General features: G+C 36.9%; 1 protein-coding gene across 1 annotated transcript in view; it reads right to left on the bottom strand.

Moving 5' to 3' along the window:
• Positions 1-25,585, bottom strand: part of BMPR2 (bone morphogenetic protein receptor type 2) — a 212,434-nt gene that overhangs the window by 8,089 nt on the left and 178,760 nt on the right. The window contains exons 10-12 of the mRNA XM_023622414.2: positions 21,920-22,056; positions 4,284-4,456; positions 788-2,064 (exon numbers count right to left, since the gene is read on the bottom strand). Coding sequence (XP_023478182.1) covers positions 788-2,064; positions 4,284-4,456; positions 21,920-22,056 — 1,587 coding nt within the window. The remainder of the gene's footprint in view (positions 1-787; positions 2,065-4,283; positions 4,457-21,919; positions 22,057-25,585) is intronic.

Genomic DNA, 25,585 nt, shown 5'->3' with positions numbered 1-25,585 from the left:
AAGGGGCTAGATTCTACTGATTGATTGACTGAGTGATTGACTGATTGACTTTTGGTGAGGATGACTGGCCCTGAGCTAACACCTGTTGCCAATCTTCCTCTTTTTGCTTGAGGAGGAGAAGTCATTTTGCATAATAATGACTGCTAAAGATTTTGGTGAGCTATCCTGTCTTGTGTTATATAACCCCTTTAGGGCCAGAAACCAAGTGCCAAGTTATCTGTTTAAGTTAGAGGGGTCCCATAGCACAGGAATGTGGGAGACTCAACATGTAACTCTTGAAAAAGATGACACTAAAAAACCAGGAAAAACTTTATAGTTTCATTATAGTGACTTCTCTAAAATTTTCTCTGGATTTTTAAGCTTTATTAAAATTAGTCTGATAAAATCTAAATGTGTATATAATAGATATTAATATGCTCAAAAAACTATTTCAAAAGTTATACTAGCATCATTTTACTTGGAGCTTTTAAACTGGTGAGTATTTACTTAATCTCAACCATTCACAGCAAGGATGTGAGTTGCATTATAAACCAACAGGTACATAAAGCACATATTAAATTGGTAATTACTCTGACTATTGTGACACTGACTTTTTAATTATCAACAACAAAAACAAAAAAATTTCTTTTTTTCTTTACAATAGTCTAATTACTTTTCAGGTCCAACCAAATAGTTCACTTTATTTCCAAAAGTGGTAAAAGTAAATAATTGCTAGTTGAAACAAAATCTGATTTTACAAATGGCCCCAAAAGACAAGCAGGAGCGATTACATGATCCCTCCACTTACACTGCAAACTGCTGCCATCAAGGACATTTGTGGCTGAAAGATCCAGAGAATTAGGCCTCTGTGCTCTTCTGGGTTTTGATGGTCCAGGATCTGATACTGTGCTTGGAACACACTGTGTAAGAGCATCTTGGTCTGAACACGGATTACTGTTGTTGTTATTCGAATTAGTTCGGCCACCTTCCAGTGGCCGTTCCCTCCTGTCCACAAGACGATCCAAAACACCTTCATCGTGGCCAGCCTGTTGCTCTCGTCTCAGTAAAGGTTCATGCTCATCAGGACTGGAATTAATATTCAGTCGAGTGTCCTCACCAATGAATTGATTCTGCAGCAGTTCTTGGGCCCTATGTGCCACTGTGTTGGCTGTCTGGCCAGGTACTGCCCCGTTGGCATACTGGGTAGTGGCAGCATGGGAATTAACGCTGTGATTTCTACCTGCCACACCATTCATGGTGACTGTCACCACATGAGGTTCTGCAGCATTGATTGTATTCATCTTGGCAACTCCAGTTTCTACTTGTTTCAAGTTTGATTTGTGCTTGCTGCCAAATTTCAGCCGGGGCTCCTTTGTTGAATTTTTGGTGTTTAAAGGCAAACTAGTAGGTCTCTTAGGAAGGTTCTGTTGCTTAGGGAGAGGATATATCTGAGCAGGTGGGACATCAGGAATTAAACATGCTTGGCCATTTGTAGCCTGTGTGAAGTCTTGCTGTCCAGTCACTTCTACTGCAAGCTTTATGAGTGGGTAAAGCAAGCTAGAACTGGTACTGCTCAGTGGGTCTGGCCCACTGAACTGTTTAAGAGAATGCTCCATGAGATTCTCATCAGAACTTTCCTTGAGGTTCTTATCAACTTCTTTTGGGTCTAGCTTGTTGGTCTCCAAGTCTTCTTCTGTCAGTTGTAAGCAGACAGGGGTTGGCCCAATTGGCTGTGAAACATTTGTGGCATGCAGATTTGTTTCATCTGGGTATGGCACCTCAGATATAGTGGTCATGCCAGTGCTTGGAGTGAGGCCAGTGGTGTTTGTGGCTGTTGTATTGGTGGACAGGCTGGTGACACTTGTTTCGGGGCTGGGGATTCGAGCTTGTGCTTGCTGCCGTTCATAGTTAATTGAGTTTCGGTTCTTTTCGCCTATTGTCAAAGGTGTGCTGGACATCGAATGCTCAGAGGAAATATTCTTCACAATGCTGTCAGTGTGATGGATAGAGTCTTCAATGTATGAGGAAGAAGAATAATCTGGATAAGGGCCAATCTTTGGCACACGCCTATTGTGTGAGAGGTTGCTTAAAGAAAGAAAAAAAGTGCCACATTGAGAATGTACATTTATGACAAACTGATTCTCCAAATTTAACACCTCTGATTTTAAAGAATGAACTATCTTTTATTTTATTCCTAACCCACATTATTTGAGAGGTTATTTAAAAATTATAATCAAATAATCAAGTGTCAATCAACAACTTGCTAAATGATGGTTTTATATAATTTAAGCCTACTGAAAAACCTATGTGGATATAGATATGATTTCTATAGATGTTCATTATTTTGATCTACATGAGTTAATTTAAAAATCTCTCCTACAGTTTTGTAACATTACCAAATACATCTTTATGAATTGTATACTTGTACAACCAGACATGAGTTTCGTGAGAGGAGGAACCATGGTATATGTTTCTCTCATAATTCTAGACACATAGTGGCTACTTAAATATGTCACCAATTAAGTTGCAATGGCCAAATGGTAAAAAGAACATGAGCTTTTAGCTTGTCCCAAAATGCTTCCATTAAAAGGCGTGGTCTAGCAATGGAACATATCTTCCTGGGATAGACTGAGCCATATCAATGAAAGTTCTAGAGCCTAGAGTATAAGGCAGAATGTGACACTCAAGATAAAGGATCAAAGATGCAGAACTGCTCTCCAGTCATCAAGGGTTCTTCACAGTCACTGTCACAGCTAGAGAATGACAGCTCCTGAGCATTACACTGTAATATATTCATGTTATTTAAAATAAAATCCAGAGGTAGCTTTAACTAAATCAATCACGGTATAAACATTGGGAACATTAGTAGATACAAGTGGTATAGGAGAAAAGCAGCAGCTAAAGGAGAAGTGCTTTGAAGAAAGACTGATGAAGTTATGAGGGGAATGACAGGAAAGGGAAAAAATAAAAAGGCTGTTGCACTGTACAAGAAAAGGAAGTTAAGGAGGTATGGAGGGTAAGACTCAATACAATGAAAACTAGAGTGGAATGACTATGGGATGAACTATGATTTAGGGGAACCTATTTAAAAGGGACTGGACATGAGATGAAGCACGTAAGAGGTAGAGCTGAATGACACAGGAGGCAAAAAATGGCAAAGCAAGGGGCATCAAGGGTTCTTCTTACCATTCAAGAACAGTTCAAAAGCACTTAATGTAAAAGTAGCTAACTCTTGAGAGAGGGACAAATAGCATAATAGAGCACATAGAAAATATGAAATAAGGGGAGACAGAAGCAGAAGACTATCCTCAGGTATGTATAAAGCGAGAAAATTTATATTTAGAATTGCTAGTCTCTAACTTCCTTGACTTTTTCATGTATAAGGGATAAGGGTTTATAAAGCTGAAGCTAATTCAACCTAAACATAAGTAGTGTAAACCCAATCTTGGGCCTATAGTTCATAATACAAATTGCTCTAAGAGACTAGAACAATAGAAAATAGCAAAGAAAATGATTCAAGAATCAAATGTGTTTTTATCTCAATTTTCTCTTGTAACTCTTTCCTGGATGCTTCTCTGAAAATTTTTAACATGTATTAGATAAAATGACAAATTTGTGGGAAGACTTTTCCCCTCAAATACTGAACATAGAAACACAGATGACAGTCTGAAAGTTCCAAGTTTTAGGAACATTTTTTAAAAGCTCTTTTATTTAGAACCAGAAATCACAATTCTAACAAAGAAATGTTTCATAAAGCAATGTTCATGATGGGATGGAAAGACCTTATGAATTGCTTTCATGTAAAAGTAGTAGTAGTATGGTCTACAAGGAAGAGCACTGAGTAGGAAGCCTGGAAACCTTAGTGTCCAGCGAAACAGTGGTTAGATACATAGGCAAGTTCAGAGTTCCATTTCCTATAAAAACAAACAAACAAAAAAAAGCAGAGGGAGGAGGAATAATAACAACAGGAAGATAAATGAGACAATATATGTAGGAATGCTTATAAACTTTTGGAACTATGAGAATGCTTTTTTAGTTTACCTTTATTAATGTAGGGAAGCTAGAACATTAAAAGAGAAAGACTAAATCTTTTACTGTATCTTTAGATATAAAAAAACACAGATTCCATCTTGTACTTATAAGAAACAAAAATATTCAGTAAAAGAATGGGAATATTGAAGGAAAAATTACATTAGATTGTACGAATTAATCATTGCACTATTAGACTGGTTTAGTAGTATTTATTTCCTATTCTTTGTTTGGTCTCAATATTCAACACTAACTGATAGATGCCAAACCCTTACCGCTCATTCTGCATAGCAGTAGACATTGGATTGACTGTTGGGCTCACAGATTTGTTTCTTTCCCATATCATCATTAGTTCAGCCATCCTCTCCTCAGCACACTGCGCAGTAAGCCGAGCCTCTGCATCCTGGTCCCAACAGTCCTCGATTGTCTCCTTGAGTGACCTCACTGCCTGTAATAAAGTACATGTCAAACAACAAATCTTTCAAAAAAAGAATTGAGGTTTTTAGTGCTATGAGGTAAAAAAAAAAATCAGGTTTTTAAACCAATATTTTACATAGCTATAATAAAATATTTTAGACTTCAGAGATTTGTAAAGGGTCATATTTCTCAAAAGGTGAGGAGCAAGTAAGCAAGCAAGCTTTAACTTAACTCCTTGAAGAATTATCCATATGAGTGAACAATTGTAATAAGTCACACATGTTTCTTCAAAGCCACAGGTTTATGTTGTTGATTCACAGCATTGTTATTTCAATCGATAGCCACTAATTCCACTTCAAAAATAAGTTTTGAATTTTCATCAAGGAGTGACATCAGCATCATGGCAGAGTGAGCTCTCCTCAAACTCTCCCCACAAAGACACAACAAAAAGGACATTCATATTCCAACAGAGGACACCCATACAAAACAAAAGACGTATAAGAGACCCATGCAGCCACATGTCGGAAGGTGGAGGAGCTGGAGCCCTCCCACCCTGCAAGGAAGTGGATCAAGGTAATAGAACTCTTCTCTTCCATACAGAAGGACAGCAATCCAGGGATAACATGCGGTCACAGGGAGGGAACAGTGGCCTTCTGAGGGAACACTATAGATCCCTGAAGTCCCTCACAGCCCAGGGAAAAGCCCCTTGTGGAGGGGACTAGCTATTGTGGGGGTGTCTGCATTAAGCCAATACCCCAGGAAAGCAGATAACAAGGGAAGAGCAAGAGGCCCCTGAGATCATACAGGAGAGGAAAATGCCCCTCCTCTCCACCTGCCGCCCTGGTGCCACAGCCCAGCAACTTGGAGCTGTCCCCTTGGTTTGCAGCAGGCTCTGAATATGAAGTTCTTAATGCCAGCCTAGTGGCAAAAGGTGGAAGAGGCAATCAAATACCACCACAACATGGAAGCATAAATCTAAGCCATCTAGCAGTATGAAAAATTATATTAAATCTCCAGACCAGAAGGAAAATGACAAGTACCCAGAAATCAATCCTGAAGAAAGAGAAGTCTATAACCAAAATGACAAAGAATTCAAAATATCTATCATTAAAAAACTCGAGTTAAAACAGAATACAGATAAACAATTCAACAAGTTCAGGAGCTACTTCACAAAAGAGATTGAAACTATAAAGAAGAACCAAGTAGAAATATTGGAGATGAAAAACACAATGGATGAGATAAAGCAGAATACTGACTGCCAGAACAGTAGAGCAGATATCATCAAGGAACAATAAGCGTGATCAAGGCTAGAAATTTAGAAATGCTTCAGATGGAGCAGAAGAAAGAACCAAGACTAAAAAGAAATGAAGAAAGTCTCCGAGAACTATCTGGCTTAATTAGGAAAGGCAATATAGGATTATAGGTATTCCAGAGGGAAAAAAGGAGGAGAATGAAGCTTTCTGCAGAAAGCTTGTTCAAAGGAATAATAGCAGAGAACTTTCCCAATCCTGGGAAAGGAGATGGAAACGTACATGAAGGAGACCACCAGATCCCCTAGCTTTGTCCATGCACAAAGACCTACTGCAAGACATAGAGTAGTGAAGCTGGCAAAAGTCAATGACAAAGAAAAAATACTAAGGGTAGCAAGGCAGAAGAAAATAACTGACAAAGGAACCCCTATTAGGTTTTCAGTGGATTTCTCAGCAGAAACCTCACAAGCTAGGAGACAGTGAAATGATATATTCAAATCTTTGAAAGATAAAAACTTTCAGCCAAGAATGCTCTATCCAGCAAAAATATCCTTCAGATATGATGGAGAAATGAAAACTTTCCCAGATAAACAAAAGCTAAGGGAGTTCATCACTACAAGACCCCCCCTACAAGAAATCCTCAAGAAGGCCCTCATACCTGAAAAATAGAAGAAAGGGGTAAAAAGCCCCCTGAATAAGGAGATAAATAGGAAGACAAAATCAGAAGATTGGAGCTAACCAGGTAAACAGGTTACCAAATACTCATGGAAAACATTAGAGACAAAAAGGAAGGAAAACACTAAAAACTAAGATAATCTTGTCATTTTAACCACAAACTCATGACATAAGATGGAATAAGATGTGACAAAGACAACTCAGGAGGGGAAGCAGAAAGGGACTGAATCAGCTTAGTCTAAGGAAATAAGACATCATCAGAAAATGGACTATCTCATCTATGAGATTTTGCATATAAACCTCAGGGTAACCACTAAACAAAAAAGTAGATCAGAGTCACAAATCATGAATAAGGAGAAAACGAAGAAATCAAGCATAAAAAACTACCTAGCCAAATTGGTAGTCCGAAATACATGGGACAAGAAACAAAGGAGGGGCTGGCCCCATGGCTGAGTGGTTAAGTTCGCGCGCTCTGCTGTGGCGGCCCAGGGTTTCACCAGTTCGGATCCTGGGTGGGGACATGGCACCGCTTGTCAGGCCACGTTGAGGCAGTGTCCCACATGCCACAACTAGCAGGACCCACAACTAAGATATATAACTATGTACAAGAGGGGATTTGGAGAGATAAAGCAGAAAAAAAAAAAGAAGATTGGCAACAGTTGTTAGCTCAGGTGCCAATCTTTAAAAAAAAAAAAAAGAAAGAAACAAAGGAAATGCAGAAAAGCCAGAAAACAAATGATAAAATGGCAGCATTAAGCCCTCATATGTCAATAATCACTCTAAATATAAATGGATTGAACTCTCCAATAAAAAGACACAGAGTGGCAAGATGGATTAATGAACAAGATCCAACAATATGTTGCCTCCAGGAAACACACCTCACCTTCAATGGTAAACACAGCCTCAGACTGAAAGGATGGAAGACTATACTCCAAGTGAATGGCGTAAAAAAGAAAGCAGGTGTTGCAATACTTCTATCAGACAAAGTAGACTTCAAGGTGAGACAGGTAAAGAAAGACAAAGAGGGGCAGTATATAATGATCAAAGGGACACTCCACCAAGAAGGCATAACACATAAATATCTATGCACCCAACACAGGAGCACCAAAGTACATAAAGCAACTATTAACAAACATAAAAGGGGATATTAACAACATAATAATAATAGGTGACCTGAACATTCCACTCACATCAAGGGGATCACCCAGATAAAAAGTCAACAAGGACGGGGCTGGCCCCGTGGCCGAGTGGTTAAGTTCGCACGCTCTGCTGCAGGCGGCCCAGTGTTTCGTTGGTTCGAATCCTGGGTGTGGACATGGCACTGCTCACCAAACCACGCTGAGGCAGCGTCCCACATGCCACAACTAGAAGGACCCACAACGAAGAATATATACAACTATGTACCAGGGGGCTTTGGGGAGAAAAAGGAAAAAAATAAAATCTTAAAAGAAAAAAAAAAGGCAACAAGGAAACAGTGGAACTAAATGAAAAGCTAGACCAGATGCACTTAGCAGATACATATAGAACACTCCATCCAAAAACAGCAGAATACACATTCTTCTCAAGTGCACATGGAACATTCTCAAGAATAGACTATGTGTTGGGAAAGAAGGCAAGCCTCAATAAATTTAAGAAGACTGAAATAATAACAAGCATCTTTTCCAAGCACAATGCTATGAAACTAGAAATTACAAGAAAAAAGCTGAGAAAGGGATAAAGATGTGGAGACTAAGCAACATGCTACTGAACAACCAATGGATTAGTGAAGAAATGAAAGGAGAGATCAAAAAGTATCTGGAGACAAGTGAAAATGAAAACACACCATACCAACTCATATAGGATGCAGCAAAAGTGGTCCTAAGAGGGAAATTCATCACAATACAGGCCCAGTGTAACAAAGAACAAAAATCTCAAATAGGCAATCACAAACTACACCTAACTGAATTAGAAAAAGAAGAACAAATAAAGCCTAAAGTCAGCAGAAGAAGGGGAATAATAAAAATCAGAGCAGAAATAAATGCAACGGAAACAGAAAAGACAGAAAGGATTAATGAAACAAAGAGCTGATTCTTTGAGAAGATAAACAAAATTGACAAACTCCTAGCCAGACTTACAAAGAAAAAGAGACAGAAAGCTCAGATAAATAAAATCATAAATGAAAGAGGAGAAATTACAATGGATACCACAGAAATACAAATGATTGTAAGAGAATACTATGAAAAGATATATGCCAACAAATTGGACAATCTAGAAGAAATGGATAAATTCTTAGACTCTTACAACCTCCCAAAGCTGAATCAAGAAGAAATAGAGAATCTGAATAGACCAATCACAAGACATTGAAACAGTAATCAAAAGCATCCCAGAAAACAAAAGCCTAGGACCAAATGGCTTCCCTGGTGAATTCTACCAAACTTCAAAGAGGACTTAATATCTATCCTTCTCAAACTCCTCCAAAAAATTAGAGAAGATGGAACATCTCTAACACATTCTACAAGGTCAATATCACCCTGATACCAAAGCCTGACAAGGACAACACAAAAAAGGAAAACTACAGGCTAATATTACCGATGAACATAGATGAAAAATACTCAACAAAATACTGGCAACCCGAATACAGCAATACATCAAAAAGATCATACACCATGATCAAGCTGCATTTCTACCAGGGACACAGGGATGGTTCAACATCCACAAATCAATCAATGTGATACATCACATTAACAAAATAAGGAATAAAAACCACATGATCTGATCATCTCAATAGACACAGAGAAAGCATTTGACAAGATCCAACATCCATTTATGATAAAAACTCTTTTAACAAAATGGTGACAGAAGGAAAGCACCTCGACACAATAAAGGTCATATATGACAAACCCACAGTCAACATCATACTCAATGGGGAAAAACTGAAAGCCATCCCTTTGAGAACAGGAACAAGACAAGTTTGCCCACTCTCACCACTCTTATCCAACATTGTACTGGAGGTTTTGGCCAGAGCAATAGGCAAGAAAAAGGAACAAAAAGGAATCCAAATAGGAAATGAAGAAATGAAACTCTCGCTGTTTGAAGATGACATGATCTTATATAGAGAGAACCCTAAAGAATTCATTGGAAATCTATTAGAAATAATCAACAACTACAGTAAAGTTGCAGGGTACAAAATCATCTTACAAAAATCAGCTGCATTCCTATACTCCAATAACAAACTAATAGAAAGAGAACTCAAGAATACAATTCCATTTATAGCTGCAACAAAAAGAATAAAATATCTAGGAATAAGTTTAACGAAGTAGGTGAAAGACCTATACAATGACAACTATAAGACATTGAAAGAAATCGATGATGACATGAGGAAATGGAAAGATATTCCATGTACATGGATCAGAAGAATAAACATAGTTAAAATGTCCATACTACTCAAAGCAATCTATAGATTCAATGCAATCCCAATCAGAATACCAATGACTTTCTTCACGGAAATAGAACAAAGAATCCTAAAATTCATATGGGGCAACAAAAGAGCCTGAATAGCTAAAGCAATCTTGAGAAAAAAGAACAAAGCTGGAGGCATCACAATCCCTGACTTTAAAATGTACTACAAAGCTATAGTAATCAAAACAGCACAGTACCAGTACAGAAACAGGCACACAGATCAATGGAACAGAATTGAAAGCCCCAAAATAAAACCAAACATCTACAGACAACTAATCTTCGACAAAGGGGCTAAGAACATACAATGGAGAAAAGACAGTCTCTTCAATAAATGGCGCTGGGAAAACTGAGCGCCCACATGCAAAGAATGAAAGTAGGCCATTATCTTACACCATGCACAAAAATTAACTCAAAATGGATCAAAGACTTGAAGGTAAGACTTGAAATCATAAAACTTCTGGAAGAAAATACAGGTACTACATTCTTTGACATTGATCTGAAAAGGATCTTACTGAATATCCTGTCTTCCCCAACAAGGGAAATAAAAGAAAAAATAAACAGGTGGGATTTCATCAGACTAAGCTTCTGCAAGGCAAAGGAAACAAGGATCCAAACAAGACAACCCACCAACTGGGAGAAAATCTTTGCAAATCATATATTCGACAAAGGGTTAATCTCCATTATATATAAAGAACTCACACAACAAAAAAACAAACAACCTGATCAAAAAATGGGCAGAGGATATGAAAAGACATTTCTCCAAAGAAGATATACAGAAGGCCAATAGGCACATCAAAAGGTGCTCAACATCACTAGTCATCAGAGAAATGCAAATTAAAACACATGAATTTAACCACTATGCCACTGGGCTGGCCCCATGGCAAGCCTATTTTAAGCTAAAATTCTTATAAGGAATCTTGGCAACATTTTTAACATTTCCTAATAATTTGTGTTCTGTAACAAACAAATCTGAACCTTGGACCTGCAGAAAATTTGATAATACTCTTTCCGGCCATAAGCTCACTGCATATGTGCACCATGGCCCAACCCTGACACCATCTTCCTTGCTCCCTTGGCTCTTCCGAGCTGCCTGCCTCAGTGCAGCATTGCTGGTTCCCCAGTTCTGGCCAGAGCACAGATCAGAGTTTATCTTTCAAGGCTGAACTTTACACTGAATTTTGAAATCTATTTTAATATACGTTCCAGGCTCTGACTGGTAAAAATCAAAATTCAAATAATAGATAAGCATCAGTCAATTAATAAATTCATTAAATAATAATGATCTACCTATTTCTAAAAATTTGGAAGATCCTGAAGAACAGATACTGAGCGTCTGGAATTTGAGGGCAAGTGTGTACCTCCCTGAGGTGGAAGTTGGTGTTTATGTTAGAAGTATCGTTGAGTTTGTTACTTATGCTAGTCATGTTCTATAAAGTTGCTGTGAACTCTGAATTAGGGAACACTGAACCACTGCTCCTAGGGGAAATATAGGGTTAGTTTCCTGTGAGCCTCTGGCCACAACATTTTTGTCAACTGATCAACACATAATTTTGTTTTACTTGTGTTTCTGTTTAAAGACAACTTTTAAAATATACATTACCAATAACACTGCACTCATGGCCAATACCACTAGACCTCATGCCCCGATGAAGCTAATCCAGCACCTATTTTTCTTCTAAGGCACATCGCAGCCTTCATGTGCTTAGGAACACAACACAGTGCTTCACCACTACATGTGGGGGCCATTTTAAATTGTGAAATCACCAAAAAAAAGCACGAAATGTGAAAAATGAGGTACTAAGTAAATTGCAAAAAGGACACTTGTTTACAGTATAAGAGATGAAACAAGAAGGCAGAGCATCTAAATCTCAGTTAGAAACACGTACATCTGGTGACTCAAGTTTTTCACTGCTCTGCGTATATCCACGAGTGACCATAATAGTGTTTTGAGTACAGTCATGTGCCACATAACAACATTTTGGTCAACAATGAACCGCATATATGATGGTGGTCCCATAAGATTAGTATCATATAGCCTAGGAGTGTAGATTTGCGTAAGTACACTCTTACGATGCTCGTGCAATGATGAAATTGCCTAACAACGCATTTCTCAGAATGTACCATCATCAAGTGACACATGACAGTATTGATTTTGGGATTACAAGTAAGTTTTTTAGCAAGTAGTTGAATTCCAAATATGAAATATATGAATAATGAGAAGATCGTACAGGCATACCTTGAAGACATTGTGGGTTTGGTTCCAGACCACCTAAATAAAGCTAATATCACAATACAGTAAGTCACACGAATTTTTGGTTTCCTAGTGCATACACGTTTATACTACACTGTAGTCTATTAAGCGTGCAATAGCATTACATCCGAAAAAACAATCTACATACCTTAATTTGAAAATACAGTATTGCTAAAAAATGCTAATCATCTGAGCCTTCAGCAAGTTGTAATCTTTTTGCTGGTGGAGAATCTCATAAAAAAACATATCTGCAAAATGCAATATCTGTGAAGTGCAGTAAAGTAAAGCACAATAAAACGAAGTACGCCTGTATATAATGGATTTAAAACTGACTTGGATTTGAAGATAATAAATTCAGGAATCAATTATAACTAACATTTTGTGATACCTTTACCTCCAAAAACTAGTTACACATTTACCTTAGCAGATTTTGATAGTGGTTTGAAAAAATAAATTGGACCCAGGTTATAAAACATATTTTTTCTTTTTATTTTGAAATAATTTTACACTCACTTTTCTTGTCTTTCATGACCTTGACATTTTTGAAGATTATTGGCCAGATATCTTTTAGAATGTTCCTCAATTTTTCTAATGTTTCCTCATGACTAGATTCAGAGTTTGCATCTTTGGCAGAAAAATCACAGAACAGAGCTTGTGTTCTTCTCATTGTATCTTATTACATGGTACACAATTTTGATTTGTCCCATTACTAGTGAAGTTAAGCTTGATCACATGACTGAGTTGGTGTCAGCTGGGTTTCTCCACTGTAAAGTTCCATTTTTCCCCTCTATATTCAATCAGTGTTTTTTTCTATTTCAATCAGTGTTCTTGGGGGTAAGTACTTAAAACCTCTGTAAATATCCTGTTCTGCATTCACCTTTTCACCCACTACTTTTAGCATCTCTTGATGTTTCTTGGCTGAATTATTTCTATGATGCTTGCTAGTAACAAGACATTTAAAAAATGACAGTAAATCCATAATAGAAATATGGGAAAAGGGCACATAAACAAGAAATGCAAATACCTTATAAAATATGCAAAGATCTTATTTACTATGTTGAGGCAGCACAGTGTAGTAGTTAAAAATATTAGTTCCGGCTTTGTAGCAAGAGCACCAGGTCAGTTAAGAGCATGGCTTCAAATCTAGGCTCTACTATTTACTAGCTGCAAATTCAGACAAGATCCATTTTACCTATCACACTAACAAAGATAAATAAAATTTTTTTTTAGGTTTTTTTTTTATTGAGTTAATGATAGGTTACAATCTTGTGTAATTTCAGTTGTACATTAATGTTTGTCATTCATGTTGTAGGTGCACCACTTCACACTTTGTGCCCACCCCCCACCCCACCTTTCCCCTGGTAGCCACTAATCTATTCTCTTTGTCCACATTTTTAAATTCCTCATATGAGTGGAGTCATACAGAGATTATCCTTCTCTAACTGGCTTATTTCACTTAACATAATTCCCTCAAGGTCCATCCATGTTATTGCAAATGGAATGATTTTGTTCTGTTTTGCAGCTGAGTAGTATTCCATTGTATATATATATACCGCATCTTCTTTATCCATTCGTCTGTTGATGGACACTTAGGTTGCTTCCATGTCTTGGCTATTGTAAATAATGCTGCAGTCAACATTGGGGTGCACAGGACTTTTGGAATTGCTGACTTCAAGCTCTTTGGATAGATACCCAGTAGTGGAATGGCTGGATCGTATGGTAGTTCTATTTTTAATTTTTTGAGGAACCTCCATACTGTTTTCCATAGTGGCTGCACCAGTTTGCATTCCCACCAGCAGTGTATGAGGGTTCCACTGTCTCCACAACCTCTCCAACATTTGTTACTATTAGATTTAGATATTTTTGTCATTCTAATGGGTGTAAGGTGATATCTTAGTGTAGTTTTGATTTGCATTTCCCTGATGATCAGCGATGATGAGCGAAAGATAAATAAAATTTTTTAACACAGAGTGTTGGTGATAGGAAAACAGGCACTTCTATATTGTTGTTGGGAGTGCCATTGATTTGGAGGGTAATCTGGCAATAACAAATTTTAAATGTATTTACTCTTTGATCCAGCAATACTACTTCCAGGAATTTATTCCTCAACTACACTTATACATTTGCAGAAAATGCAGGTATAAGATGTTCACCACAGTGTCATTTATAACAGCAAAAGCTGGAAACTATCTACATGTCCTCTACTAGAGATCTGGCTAAAAACTTATGGTATAATGGATACTATGCTGCATTAAAAGAATTAGGAAGATGTATATGTTCCCAACTGCTAAGTAAAAATAGTAAGGTTAAGTGGGTATAGTAATTCCCATTTGTATGTTAAAAAAGGATATAAAAACGTATAGTCTTGTAATGCATAGAAATTTCTGGAAGTTTACTGAAGGAACTTAACAGTGGGTGTTTCTTCAGAGAAGCTTTTGGATGTCCGAGGTAAGTGGAAGAGTTTTCACTGCATATTTTTTGTATTGCTAAATATAACTATTTGTTTGAATTTTTACCACATGCATGAAAAACATTTAATTTAATTAAATGGCTTTTTTGAGTAGGTAATATATGTGTATGTCACTAAATTCAAAAGGCCAAAAAGAGAATACAATCTCTCCCCCATCCCTATCCACCAAGCACTCATTTTCCCTCTACAGGCAACCAATGTTACCAGTTTCTTGAGTGTTCTTCCAGAGAAACTCTACTACTTTTTAATTCAAACACATACACACCACATACCACACACACATTTATAGTTTGATTCATGTTCTTAATTACTAAACATGAAATGCAACACAGTAAAGTGCACACATTGAAATCTTTCTAAAGCAAAGATTTGGACACTTTTCCAAACAAAACTGAAAGGGACTTTTTCCCTTTCAAAAACAAAGCATTATCTATTGTACAGAGTCCCATTCACCAACTGCTGGCCCAGAAGAGCCCAGAAGCACCAAAATCTAAGTAGCTAAAAATTGAATATAGGCTGTTTTGTATATCTTGAAGAAATAGAGATATTGAATGAGGATAAATTTGTTACTTTTCATTATATAGTTGGGAAATAATTAGTTAAAATTCTTTATCAAAAATGAGACAGAAAAAAAAAATAAGACATTCATCAAGGCATTGTACTGGATGATGAATAAAACCTAATGAACAGAAACTCTGGTCCCTACCTCTAAGAAGTTTCCATTTTTCAGACAAAATCATTGTTGATGAATAATAATAATAGTTAACAATTGCTGAGTTCTTACTACGTACTAGACTCTGTTCTAACTCATTTAATTCTTATACAAAGTAAGCACTATCATCATCCCCATTTTTCCTATGCAGGAAAAGAGGCCTAGATGAGAAGTTAGGATACATGGCCAACTAGTGGCAAAGCTAAGATCAAGGCCCAGACAGCACAGCTTCACAGCGTGTAGATTATCCTTTGCCAACTGCCTCTAAACTATGCTGACAGAACACAGGCAGTTCTAGCAGACAAATGGATTCTGTTCTAAAAGTTGCAAGTTGATCGTTTTTTGAGGAAAATCTATTATAAGTTCCAAACAGTGTTAAAATAATGGTTGGTGAGTCATTTAGACAAGTACAGATTTAGAAGTAAATTATTAAAATGAAATTGGGAAAAGGAAAAATTAGAATAATATTTGAGAATTCAAAGGGGATGACTATAAATAGGACTCTGAAGGTCCTAGGAACAATGATTTGGTCAGAGAAAGTTGTTCCAGAAATAGATAATGCAAAGCTGAATACCCTAAAATAAAGAAAAAAGTAGGTAAGAGAAGATTAAGGAAATAAAACAGTACTAAAACAGGAAGATTAAGTCATCAATGGGGAATTAAAGGTCTTCAAACAATTACTGAGAAGGAATTTAGATGAAACGGACAAATTTCTTTAAACATACAAATTGCCAAAGCTCACTCAAGAAGAAATAGGTGACTTGAATAGTTCCTATATCTATTAAGGAAATTAAATTTTTAGTTTAAAATTTTCCCACAAATAAAACCCCCCTGGATGGCTTCAGCAATGAATTCTACCAAACATTTAAGAAAGAAACAATGCCAATTCTATACAAGTCTTCCAGAAAATCTAAGAGGGGGGAAGATTTTCCAACTCATTTTATGAGGACATCAGTGAAAATGGCAGAGGAAGGACCTCTTACTCTTACTGAATCTTACTGAATCTTACTGAATCACTCTTACTGAATCTTACTGAAACCCTGGAAGTTAGTCAAATGTCTACAGCAACCAAGTAAACACATATCCAGGAGAAGAAAGCCCACTGAAACAGGGTAGAAGAACTTTGTGGTGTTTTAATTTAGCCTTGCCCCACTCTCACCTTGGAGTAGTGGCAGATATGAAGATGGCAGCCTGTGTTCCCAGTGTGGGTACCTGGTCCCAGAGGGAGCAGAGTGATCGCATTCCTAAGGAATTATATTGTCTGTTTTGACATGACTACGAGTTCCCTGAAGGACCAATGCATGGGGCCTGTTTTTGTTTTGTCTAACTCAGGACAAAGAAGAGGCTATGACTAAGTGGAGAACATTTCTCAAAAACATGGAAAGTCAAATGAACAAGTGCTACAGCCTGGGACAAAATACAACAGCTGAGGCACACAACAGAAGAGCCAAAAGTCAGGGAGGAAAAGCTGGGGCATGAGCAACTTTGGGGAATAAGGGCTTTGAAAAGCTCCTGCATACACTGGGAACCTAGAAAGCCCTACACAGGTCCAGGGCAGGTCGCATGCCCACAGAAGACCATAAGTTTTCATAGCTGGCTGGTCTTTAGGCTCAGCGCTAGCAGGAGGTGAAGGCAAGGCAGAATTACAAAAGGCCTGGATAAGTGTTAAAGGAGGGCCCCCAAACAGAGCCAATCTGCAAAGACCTGGAGACTATCGTCTTCTCTCTTTTTTTTTTGTTTCTTTCCTTTTTGCCCATCATGATATTCAAAACGTCCAATTTTAAACAAAAAAATTACAAAGCATAAGAAGAAATAAGAAAGTATGCCCTATTCACAGGAAAAAAGAAATTAAGAGAAACTACCCCTGATGAAATACAGTCACTGGAGTTATTAGACAAAGACTTTAAATATGCTCAAAGAATTAAGGCCACCATGGACATAGAATTAAAGGAAAACAACATCTCAACAGAGAACAGTAATAAAGAGATAGAAATTATAAAAATGGACCATAAAGACAATTTGGAGCTCAAGAGTACAAAACCTGAAATGAAAATATACTAGATTACTTCAATAGCAGATTTGAGCAGAAAAGAAAGAGTTAGTGAACTTGAAGATAGAAAAATAAAAATATTTCTTTCCAGACTATGTTTGTGTCATTCTCTTATCAGTGTCTTTACAAGGGCAGAGGGTTTTAATTTTGTTAAAGTTCAACTTATCAATTTTTCTTTCATGGATCATATTTTTAGTATCACATTTAAGAAATCTTTGCCTAACACATTTTTACAAAGATTATCTCCTGTGTTTTCTTCTAGAAATTGTATGGGTCTATGATCTATGTTTGGGTCCCTGGCAGTTTTTAAAACTAGTTTTTACATTCATTAACATTTGGAAGATTTTGAGTTTTGTTACTAAAAAAATGTTTTTAATTTCAATGCAACTATGAAGCAAAAAATGCCTTGTTTTAGCCATAGGAATATTTCTCTCTTTTTATAAACTATTTGCCATCTAACTCCAGCATTAGATTATTATTGCAGAGAAGCAGTTCTTTTTATTGTAGCACATTAGATTTAAATGGATTCGTTGGAAGCAAACCAAGTATTACTTATCCCTTACTTAGCAACCTAGAGTAAAAAGTTTTCAAGTAAATATGTATATGATGCATATCCTGTAATAGTAGTGTTGCCAAGAGATACTTGAAAATAATGAGTCCAGTTTCTCTGGTGAAATAAAACAATTTAAGGAAGATGAAGTTGTATCTTACTAGATAAAATTTCACACAGAGATTTTCCTTCGAGAGATGCTCTACTGTGGGCTGGCACACCTAATGAATCCTGGTAAAGGATTCAGCCTCTCACCTGCTATCAGGGACCTCTTAAAGATCTATCCCAGTTCCCAGAGCAGGGACTGCAGTATGAGGCAATCTTGGGCGTATGTGCTTAGCCATAGGTCTTCAACTGCCTCATATTTGAAGAAGAACTCAATCTCATTTGAAGCAGAAGCATTCCTGGAAGGTAATCTACTGACAGAGACGATCAACGGAGAAAACATTCAGTCTAACTCTCTAGTCACTCTCTGACATGCCACCACTCAATATATGTCAGGATCCAGAATGAAAATATTCTAATCCTACCAAAACAACCTAAAATTAAAATGTGAAAATATGTATTAAAAGATTTAAATGCCTTAATGAAATTTTTCCTTTTTGTTCTTTAACGATAATCAAGAAAATTGTTTGCATAAAGTCTCAAAAATTCTAATTTACAGCTTCAGAGATAATCAAGTTCCTATTACATTCCTAAAACAAGAACAGATTGCTATGGGAAAAGCAAACACCAAGAATTTCTAGAAAGTATAAATATGACTGTGGAAAGTAAAATTTTAATGAAGAGAAAACTAATAGAGTGGTAAAGGTGAAAAATAAATGAGTGATTTGAAAGGTAAAGCTGAGTAAATCTGGAACAATATACAACAACAAAAGATGGAAAATACAAGAAAAAAAAATTGAGACCTGGAATGTCAGGTGGTTCAATATTTGTCTAATGGGAATTCCAGAAGGAAGAAATGCAAGAAAGAAGATAAATTTTTATTTTTTTAATTTATTTTATTTTTTTCCAAGGAAAATTAGCCCTGAGCTAACATCTGCCACTCCTTCTCTTTTTTTTTTCTGAGGAAGACTGGCCCTGAGCTAACATCTGTGCCCATCTTCCTCTATATGTCAGACGCCTACCACAGCATGGCATGCCACGCAGTGCCATGTCTGCACCTGGGATCTGAACCAGCAAACCCTGGGCCACTGAAGAGGAACATGTGCACTTAACCACTGCACCACGGGGCCAGCCCCTAATTTTTAAATAATATAAGAGAATTCTTCTGAATTGAAGAAAGTTCTGAATTTTCAAACTGAAAATCTGTCCAGTACAAAGCGAAATGTGTGAAAAGATCCATGCCTACATACATCCAGGTGAAATTTCATAATTCCAATGATAAAGTAAAAGGTTTAAAAACTTAGAGTGAAATAAAACATGAGGATAAAACAAAAAGACCAGAAAACAATGGAATGAGACTGGCTGGCAATGGAATTCTCATTAGCACATAGGGATGCTAGAGGACAATGGAGCACTGGTTTCAAAGTTGTGAGGAAAATGATTTTGATCTTGAAACCATTACCCAGCCAAATTATTACTCAGGTGTGAGGGTAAGACAGAAAACTTTTTTTTTCCCCCAAGAAAAAAAACTCGCCCTGAGCTAACATCTGTTGACAATTTTCCTCTTTTTTTTTCCCTCCCCAAAGCCGCAGTACATGGTTATACATCCTAGCTATAAGTTGTTCCAGTTCTTGTGTGTGAGCCACCGCCACAGCATGGTAACTGACAGACTGGTAGTGTGGTTCCACTACCAGAAAGTGAACCCAGGCCGCCGAAGCAGTGATTGTCGTACTTTAACCACTAGGTCATTAGGGCTGGCTCAAGATAGAAACCCTTCTTTTTTTTGCTGGGAAAGATTTGCTCTGAGCTGAACATCTGTTGCCAATCTTACTCTCTTTTTTTTTCCCCTCCCCAGAGACCCAATATATAGTTGTATATTCTAGTTGTAAGTCCTTCTAGTCCTTTTATGTGAGCTGCTGCCACAGCATGGCTACTGATAGACGAGTGGTGTGGTTTCACACCTAGGAACGCTATCTGGGCTGCGGAGTGGCACGTGTTGAACTTTAACCACTAGGCCATCAGGGCTGGCTGTAGAAACATTTTTCAATGTGCAAGGATTCATAATATTTACCACCCATGCACCTACTAATACACATTACTTAAAGAGGAACTTCATCAAAGAAAAAATGATTGACAAGAAAGAGAATAAGGGGCCAGCCCCATGGCCAACTGGTTAAGTTTGCATGCTCCACTTCGGTGGCCCGGGGGTTTGCTGGGTCAGATCCTGGGCATGGACATGGTACTGCTCATCAGGCTCTGCTGAGGTGGCATCCCACACAGCACAACCAGAATATACAATTATGTACTGGGGGGCTTTAGGGATAAGGTAGGGGGGTGAAGTTGGCAACAGTTGAGAGCTCAGGTGCCGATCTTTAAGAAAAAAAAAAAGAAAGAGAATGAGAATTAAAAAAAAAAATGTTGCTTCACAGTAGAAACTAAAAAGAAGAAAGAATGAAAAAAGAAAGATGACAAAAAAATCAGAAAGAATAGAGTGGATGGTAACTTTTGAAACATTCTTCCTTAAGCAGCAGGGGCTTAGAGTAACTAACCCAGGATTTTTACTTCCTTCTCTCTTTTTTTTAAAGATTTTATTTTTTTTCCTTTTTCTCCCAAAACTCCCGGGTACATAGTTGTATATTCTTCATTGTGGGTCCTTCTAGTTGTGGCATGTGGGACGCCGCCTCAGCGTGGCCCAATGAGCAGTGCCACGTCTGCACCCAGGATTCAAACCAACGAAACACTGGGCCACCTGCAGCAGAGCACGTGAACTTAACCACTAGGCCACGGGGCCAGCCCCCTTTACTTCTTTCTCTATGAGTCCAAGTCAATTCTGTGTTGTGCAGAGGATGTTTACAAAATCATAATTCTGCAAAATTCTGATGTTTTAATTTATTTAAATTTTTAGATCTGTAGAGAAAACAAATTATTTAATAATAGATACAATATTACAAAACTAGGAAAGAATGAATGAGAAATAACAAAAACTAAGAATAGATATAGTACTTAAAGTTATAATGGGTAACCTCGAGAAGAGAAAACTAGAAACAGAAATCTCAGAACATTGTAACAGGAGCTACTTTTGAAGAGAGGTGGTAGGGGCAGGCAGTCTTTTCCTTTTCCATTTACTTGTTTTATGCTTTTCTATTTAATTTGACTTTGTTTATCATGTATAGGCATAACTTTAATTCTTTTAAAAAATTATTTTAAAAATAAGAACTACAAAATACTGTAATCAATAAGGGGTAATTCAATAATTATGATGCATACATCATACAATAGAAGATGGACCAAATGAAGACAAAGAGATATATCTATAGGTATTTACTTTACATGAAAAACTGTCCATAAGTTAAAAAGAAAAAAAAGGCTTCAGAAATGATAGTGGAAATAGTGGACAATGAGATGATCCTACTTATGTAAAAAAAAAATTATATGAGAGAGAGAGAGTGGGTATGTGTGTGTGTATATAAATGCTTGTATGACGTTTTTAGTGCTGTAGCAATAGTTTACTGAAACAGCAGGAACCTTTGAAAATATTTCAGTGTTGTGAACTGCATTTTTAATAAGCAGAACTTTTAGGCTGTACCTTTGTTTCTTTTTAGTGTAGCTTAAATTTCTATTAATCATTAAATATGTAATTCTGCACTAATGAACATTTTTGGTACCACTCTCAAGAGAATAAGATGGAATTTCAATAATGTTTAATGTATTAATTGTTCCAGCTGTTACCCAATTTGGCAAAACTCAGACACAACAGTCTCTCTAACTAGTATTTTAGACTTGGAAAAAACTGAAACTGAACCAACAAAGGGGACTTTTATTATACTGAAAAATTTGAAAATGTATAACATCATAAAAATCAAGTAAACTGGATTTCTGGCATTAGACAACTCTAAAAACTATTAACATTATTAACAGTCTGTTTTTACTTCAAACAACATTAAAACATATTCAGTTATAAGTCCTCTTTTTAATAATTTGTTTTTTTCTTACCAGGCTATTTTCTTTCCAAGCTTCTGGGAACTTGGGTCTCTGTTTTTCCCTAGACACCAGAACCTGCATATCTTCAAAAGTGGGATGGTTTCCAACTTCTGTCTGAAAAGCCATCTGGTATTCTGGTACAGACTCACCTATGTATTTTTTCAAAAGAAGGAAAGAGCAAAATTTCCAATTATCATAAAATGATAGAATAACAGGAATATTTCTGCTACTAAGTAAGCAAAGAAACTGTCACAATCTTTCTTTATTTTTAACCCTTTCAGGTATATTTGGAAATCCTAAAGAGACCCTGTTGTGGGTTTAACGCATTATTAATACATGCTTTACTTAGAATAGTCTCAGCTTGATAAATTAAGTGGTAGTTTCTTTTCTTTTTTTTTTTAAAGCTAATTTTTTTAAGATTTTATTTTTCCTTTTTCTCCCCAAAGCCCCCCGGTACACAGTTGTGTATTTTTAGTTGTGGGTCCTTCCAGTTGTGGCATGTGGGATGCTGCCTCAGCATGGCTTGACAAGCGGTGCCACGTCCACGCCCAGGATCCTAACCGGCAAAACCCCGGGTTGCCGAAGCGAACGAAGCATGCAAACTTACCCTCTCGGCCACGGGGCCGGCCCCTAAGTGGTAGTTTCAATGATGGATAGTTTTTTGTTTTTTTTTTTTAAAGATTTTATTTTTTCCTTTTTCTCCCCAAAGCCCCCCCGATACATAGTTGTATATTCTTCATTGTGGGTTCTTCTAGTTGTGGCATGTGGGACGCTGCCTCAGCGTGATCTGATGAGCAGTGCCATGTCCGCGCCCAGGATTCGAACTAACGAAACACTGGGCCGCCTGCAGCGGAGCGCGCGAACTTAACCACTCGGCCACGGGGCCAGCCCCGATGGACAGCTATTTTTAAATGGTTTCTAGTATTATTAAATTTGGGCGGGGGGGGGGGGGTTATTACATACATAAGGTGTACTTAATACTTGAAAATATGTCTGAATTCTTATTCCACACAGGGATCAAGAGTGGTAAGGAGGAGAAAGTCCAGGATCTAGTACAACAAACATGTCTGTAAAACCAAATATACGTGGGTGGGTTGTACAGTCATCATGTCTCATTATGTCATTGGTTCTATTAGAGTCCAGTCAGATTGTATCACATGTCACAAAAATTTTTATGATAATGGCTATTTGACATAAGAACCAATATATCAATTTTTCAAAAAATTCCTCTTAAAAAGCAGTATCTAAGATCAAAGATTTTAAAGTACCGTTAACTATTTTACCACTGTTTAATAACCTTATTCATCGCCAATAAGCACAATCAGTTGCCTGTGATGAGAGGCTTATGATTTTTTCAAAATGTGATCAAATTAAACTTAATAAACATATTGAGCACCCAGAAGACCTCTGGGACCAACACTTAGAAAACCAATGGTCTAATCAAAATCTTGGCAAAGAACATAGGAGAAATAGAAACTCTTCCTGTCTCCTTGCCCCTCTCTCTACCCATTAAGAGGGCCGGATAAATTAGAAGGAAGAACACCAGGATGGAGGATAAGGCACTTAGCCTCTAATCTTGGCTTCATCTCTACCTTGGAAGTCATTTAACTATTTTGTGTTTCAGTTTTCCTGTCAGCACAATGGCAATGTCTGCCTTCCTTATCTCACTCACATGGAGACAATAAAAAAGTTATAAAGACCCAGATAGAAAGTACATTACAAAACATGCAATTTAAGTTTTATATTTCAATTTGAATATTCAGAACAACCTATAAACACTTGCCCTCCATCATTAAAAAAGATTTACAAAGATTAGTTCTATAATCTATGCAGCATAACCCAAATGTTTTAGAATATTGCACTATCTAAAAATACAAGTGATATTTTCACATACTCTAAACATTTAAGCAGATACTTATTTTTGATCAATTACTATCAACATTGAACTTGAAAGACAAAACTAAAGGATTTAATCCTGCCAGTTAATATATCACTTTCTTTCATGAAACCTTATGATAAAACCTCAACCCATACCATCTGTAAATTCTAAGATATTTACTAGTATATCTTAGCTGTCTCTGAGACATATATACAATACACATACATACATTCCAAGTGTTATTAGTTATTTTTTCTTCAAATGCTGGTTCAGTAGAATAATTAAAAATTCACACTTTTACTTATTTGTTTTATTTAGGTCTAAATTATAATTAGAAAATTTGCTAACTGAAATCAATGCACAATCTGGTTTTGTGAATGGAATGACATTAAGAATTATCAAATTTCTACTAAACTTCCATGGTTCTAAGTCTAATTGTTCAATAGATTCTTCTTCAGAGATAACTTAGTATTAGGCACTGGGGATACAAAGATGAACATTAATGACATCATCATCAAGGAAGATATCCATCTTACCGGATTTTCTTAAAACTTCACAATCATTAGATTGCTCAAGGGAAATTTTATGATCTCATTTTTTTTCAAACTGTCCAAAATAGATCAAATATCTAAGAATATCAGACACCATTCCTTGCTTCTCACCTCATGTGCTACTTGTTAATTATGTCTCTAAACTGTTAGGAACTTTTTTAGTCGCCTTCTTACGTTACACTTGTTCTCTTTCTTTCTTTCCTTTTTTTTTTTAGGAAGATTAGCCCTGAGCTAACATATGCTGCCAATCCTCCTCTTTTTGCTGAGGAAGACTGGCCCTGAGCTAACATCCATGCCCATCTTCCTCTACTTTTTATGTGGGACGCCTACCACAGCATGGCTTGCCAAGCAGTACCATGTCCGTGCCTGGGTTTGGAACCGGTGAACCCTGGGCCACCAAAGCAGAACATGCACACTTTGCTGCGCCACCAGGCCGGCCGAAACTTGTTCTTTTTCTTCCTTTTTCTTTCTCTTGACTTTTTTCTTCCTTCCTTCCTTCCTTCCTTCCTTCTTCCTCCTTTATATAACCTTTGCAGCATTTCACTTTTCCTTTGTAATACAGACACCTAATTAATTAATTTTTCTAACGTCTTACAGAGAGAGGGAGCCTTCATTACATAATGTTTCCATTTAATAATAAAGCATGTATTCCATCTGGAGGTATACCATAGAGGTTTTAAAAAAAGTTTTGTAAGTTTTATCATTATTATATGCTATTCTCTAGGCTTATGAATATGTTTATGGCACCCTTTTTTTTCAACTTCTATCCTATTTCATTCTTAAAAATTTTAAGAGTGCCCTGTTGTATCCTCTGCCTGTGCTTTCTTAATATTTTGCCCTCCTACACTCTACTATTTGTCTTCTTTATTCCACAGAAACTCCTCTAAGAATACCAATGACCTCCTCCTATTCAAATTCAAAGATCATTCCTCAGTTCTATTTCCTTTTGACATTTCAATTACATCTATTGCTATCAATCTTGGTTCTTAACACTTTCTAACACTGACTTCCAAGATACTGTGATTTCTCAGTTTTCTCACTCTTTTTCTCATTTGTTTTCTTAACTAACTACTTAGGGGGGAGGTGCCCCAATAGTCAATCTTTATTCACCAACTATTCTCTCTCTTCATTTGTTCTCTTAGGGGAGTACATCCACTCTCAAGTTCTCAATTACCATCTCTATGTAGACAATTCCTAAATAATCATTTTAATCTTAGTTCTCTGAACATCTCTTTATGTTTTAAAAAA

This window comes from Equus caballus, chromosome 18 (genome assembly GCF_041296265.1).
Source record: "Equus caballus isolate H_3958 breed thoroughbred chromosome 18, TB-T2T, whole genome shotgun sequence".
Classification (NCBI taxonomy): domain Eukaryota; kingdom Metazoa; phylum Chordata; class Mammalia; order Perissodactyla; family Equidae; genus Equus; species Equus caballus.
Note: the sequence above shows the minus strand (reverse complement) of the source record. Positions and strands in the feature narration are given on the sequence as shown.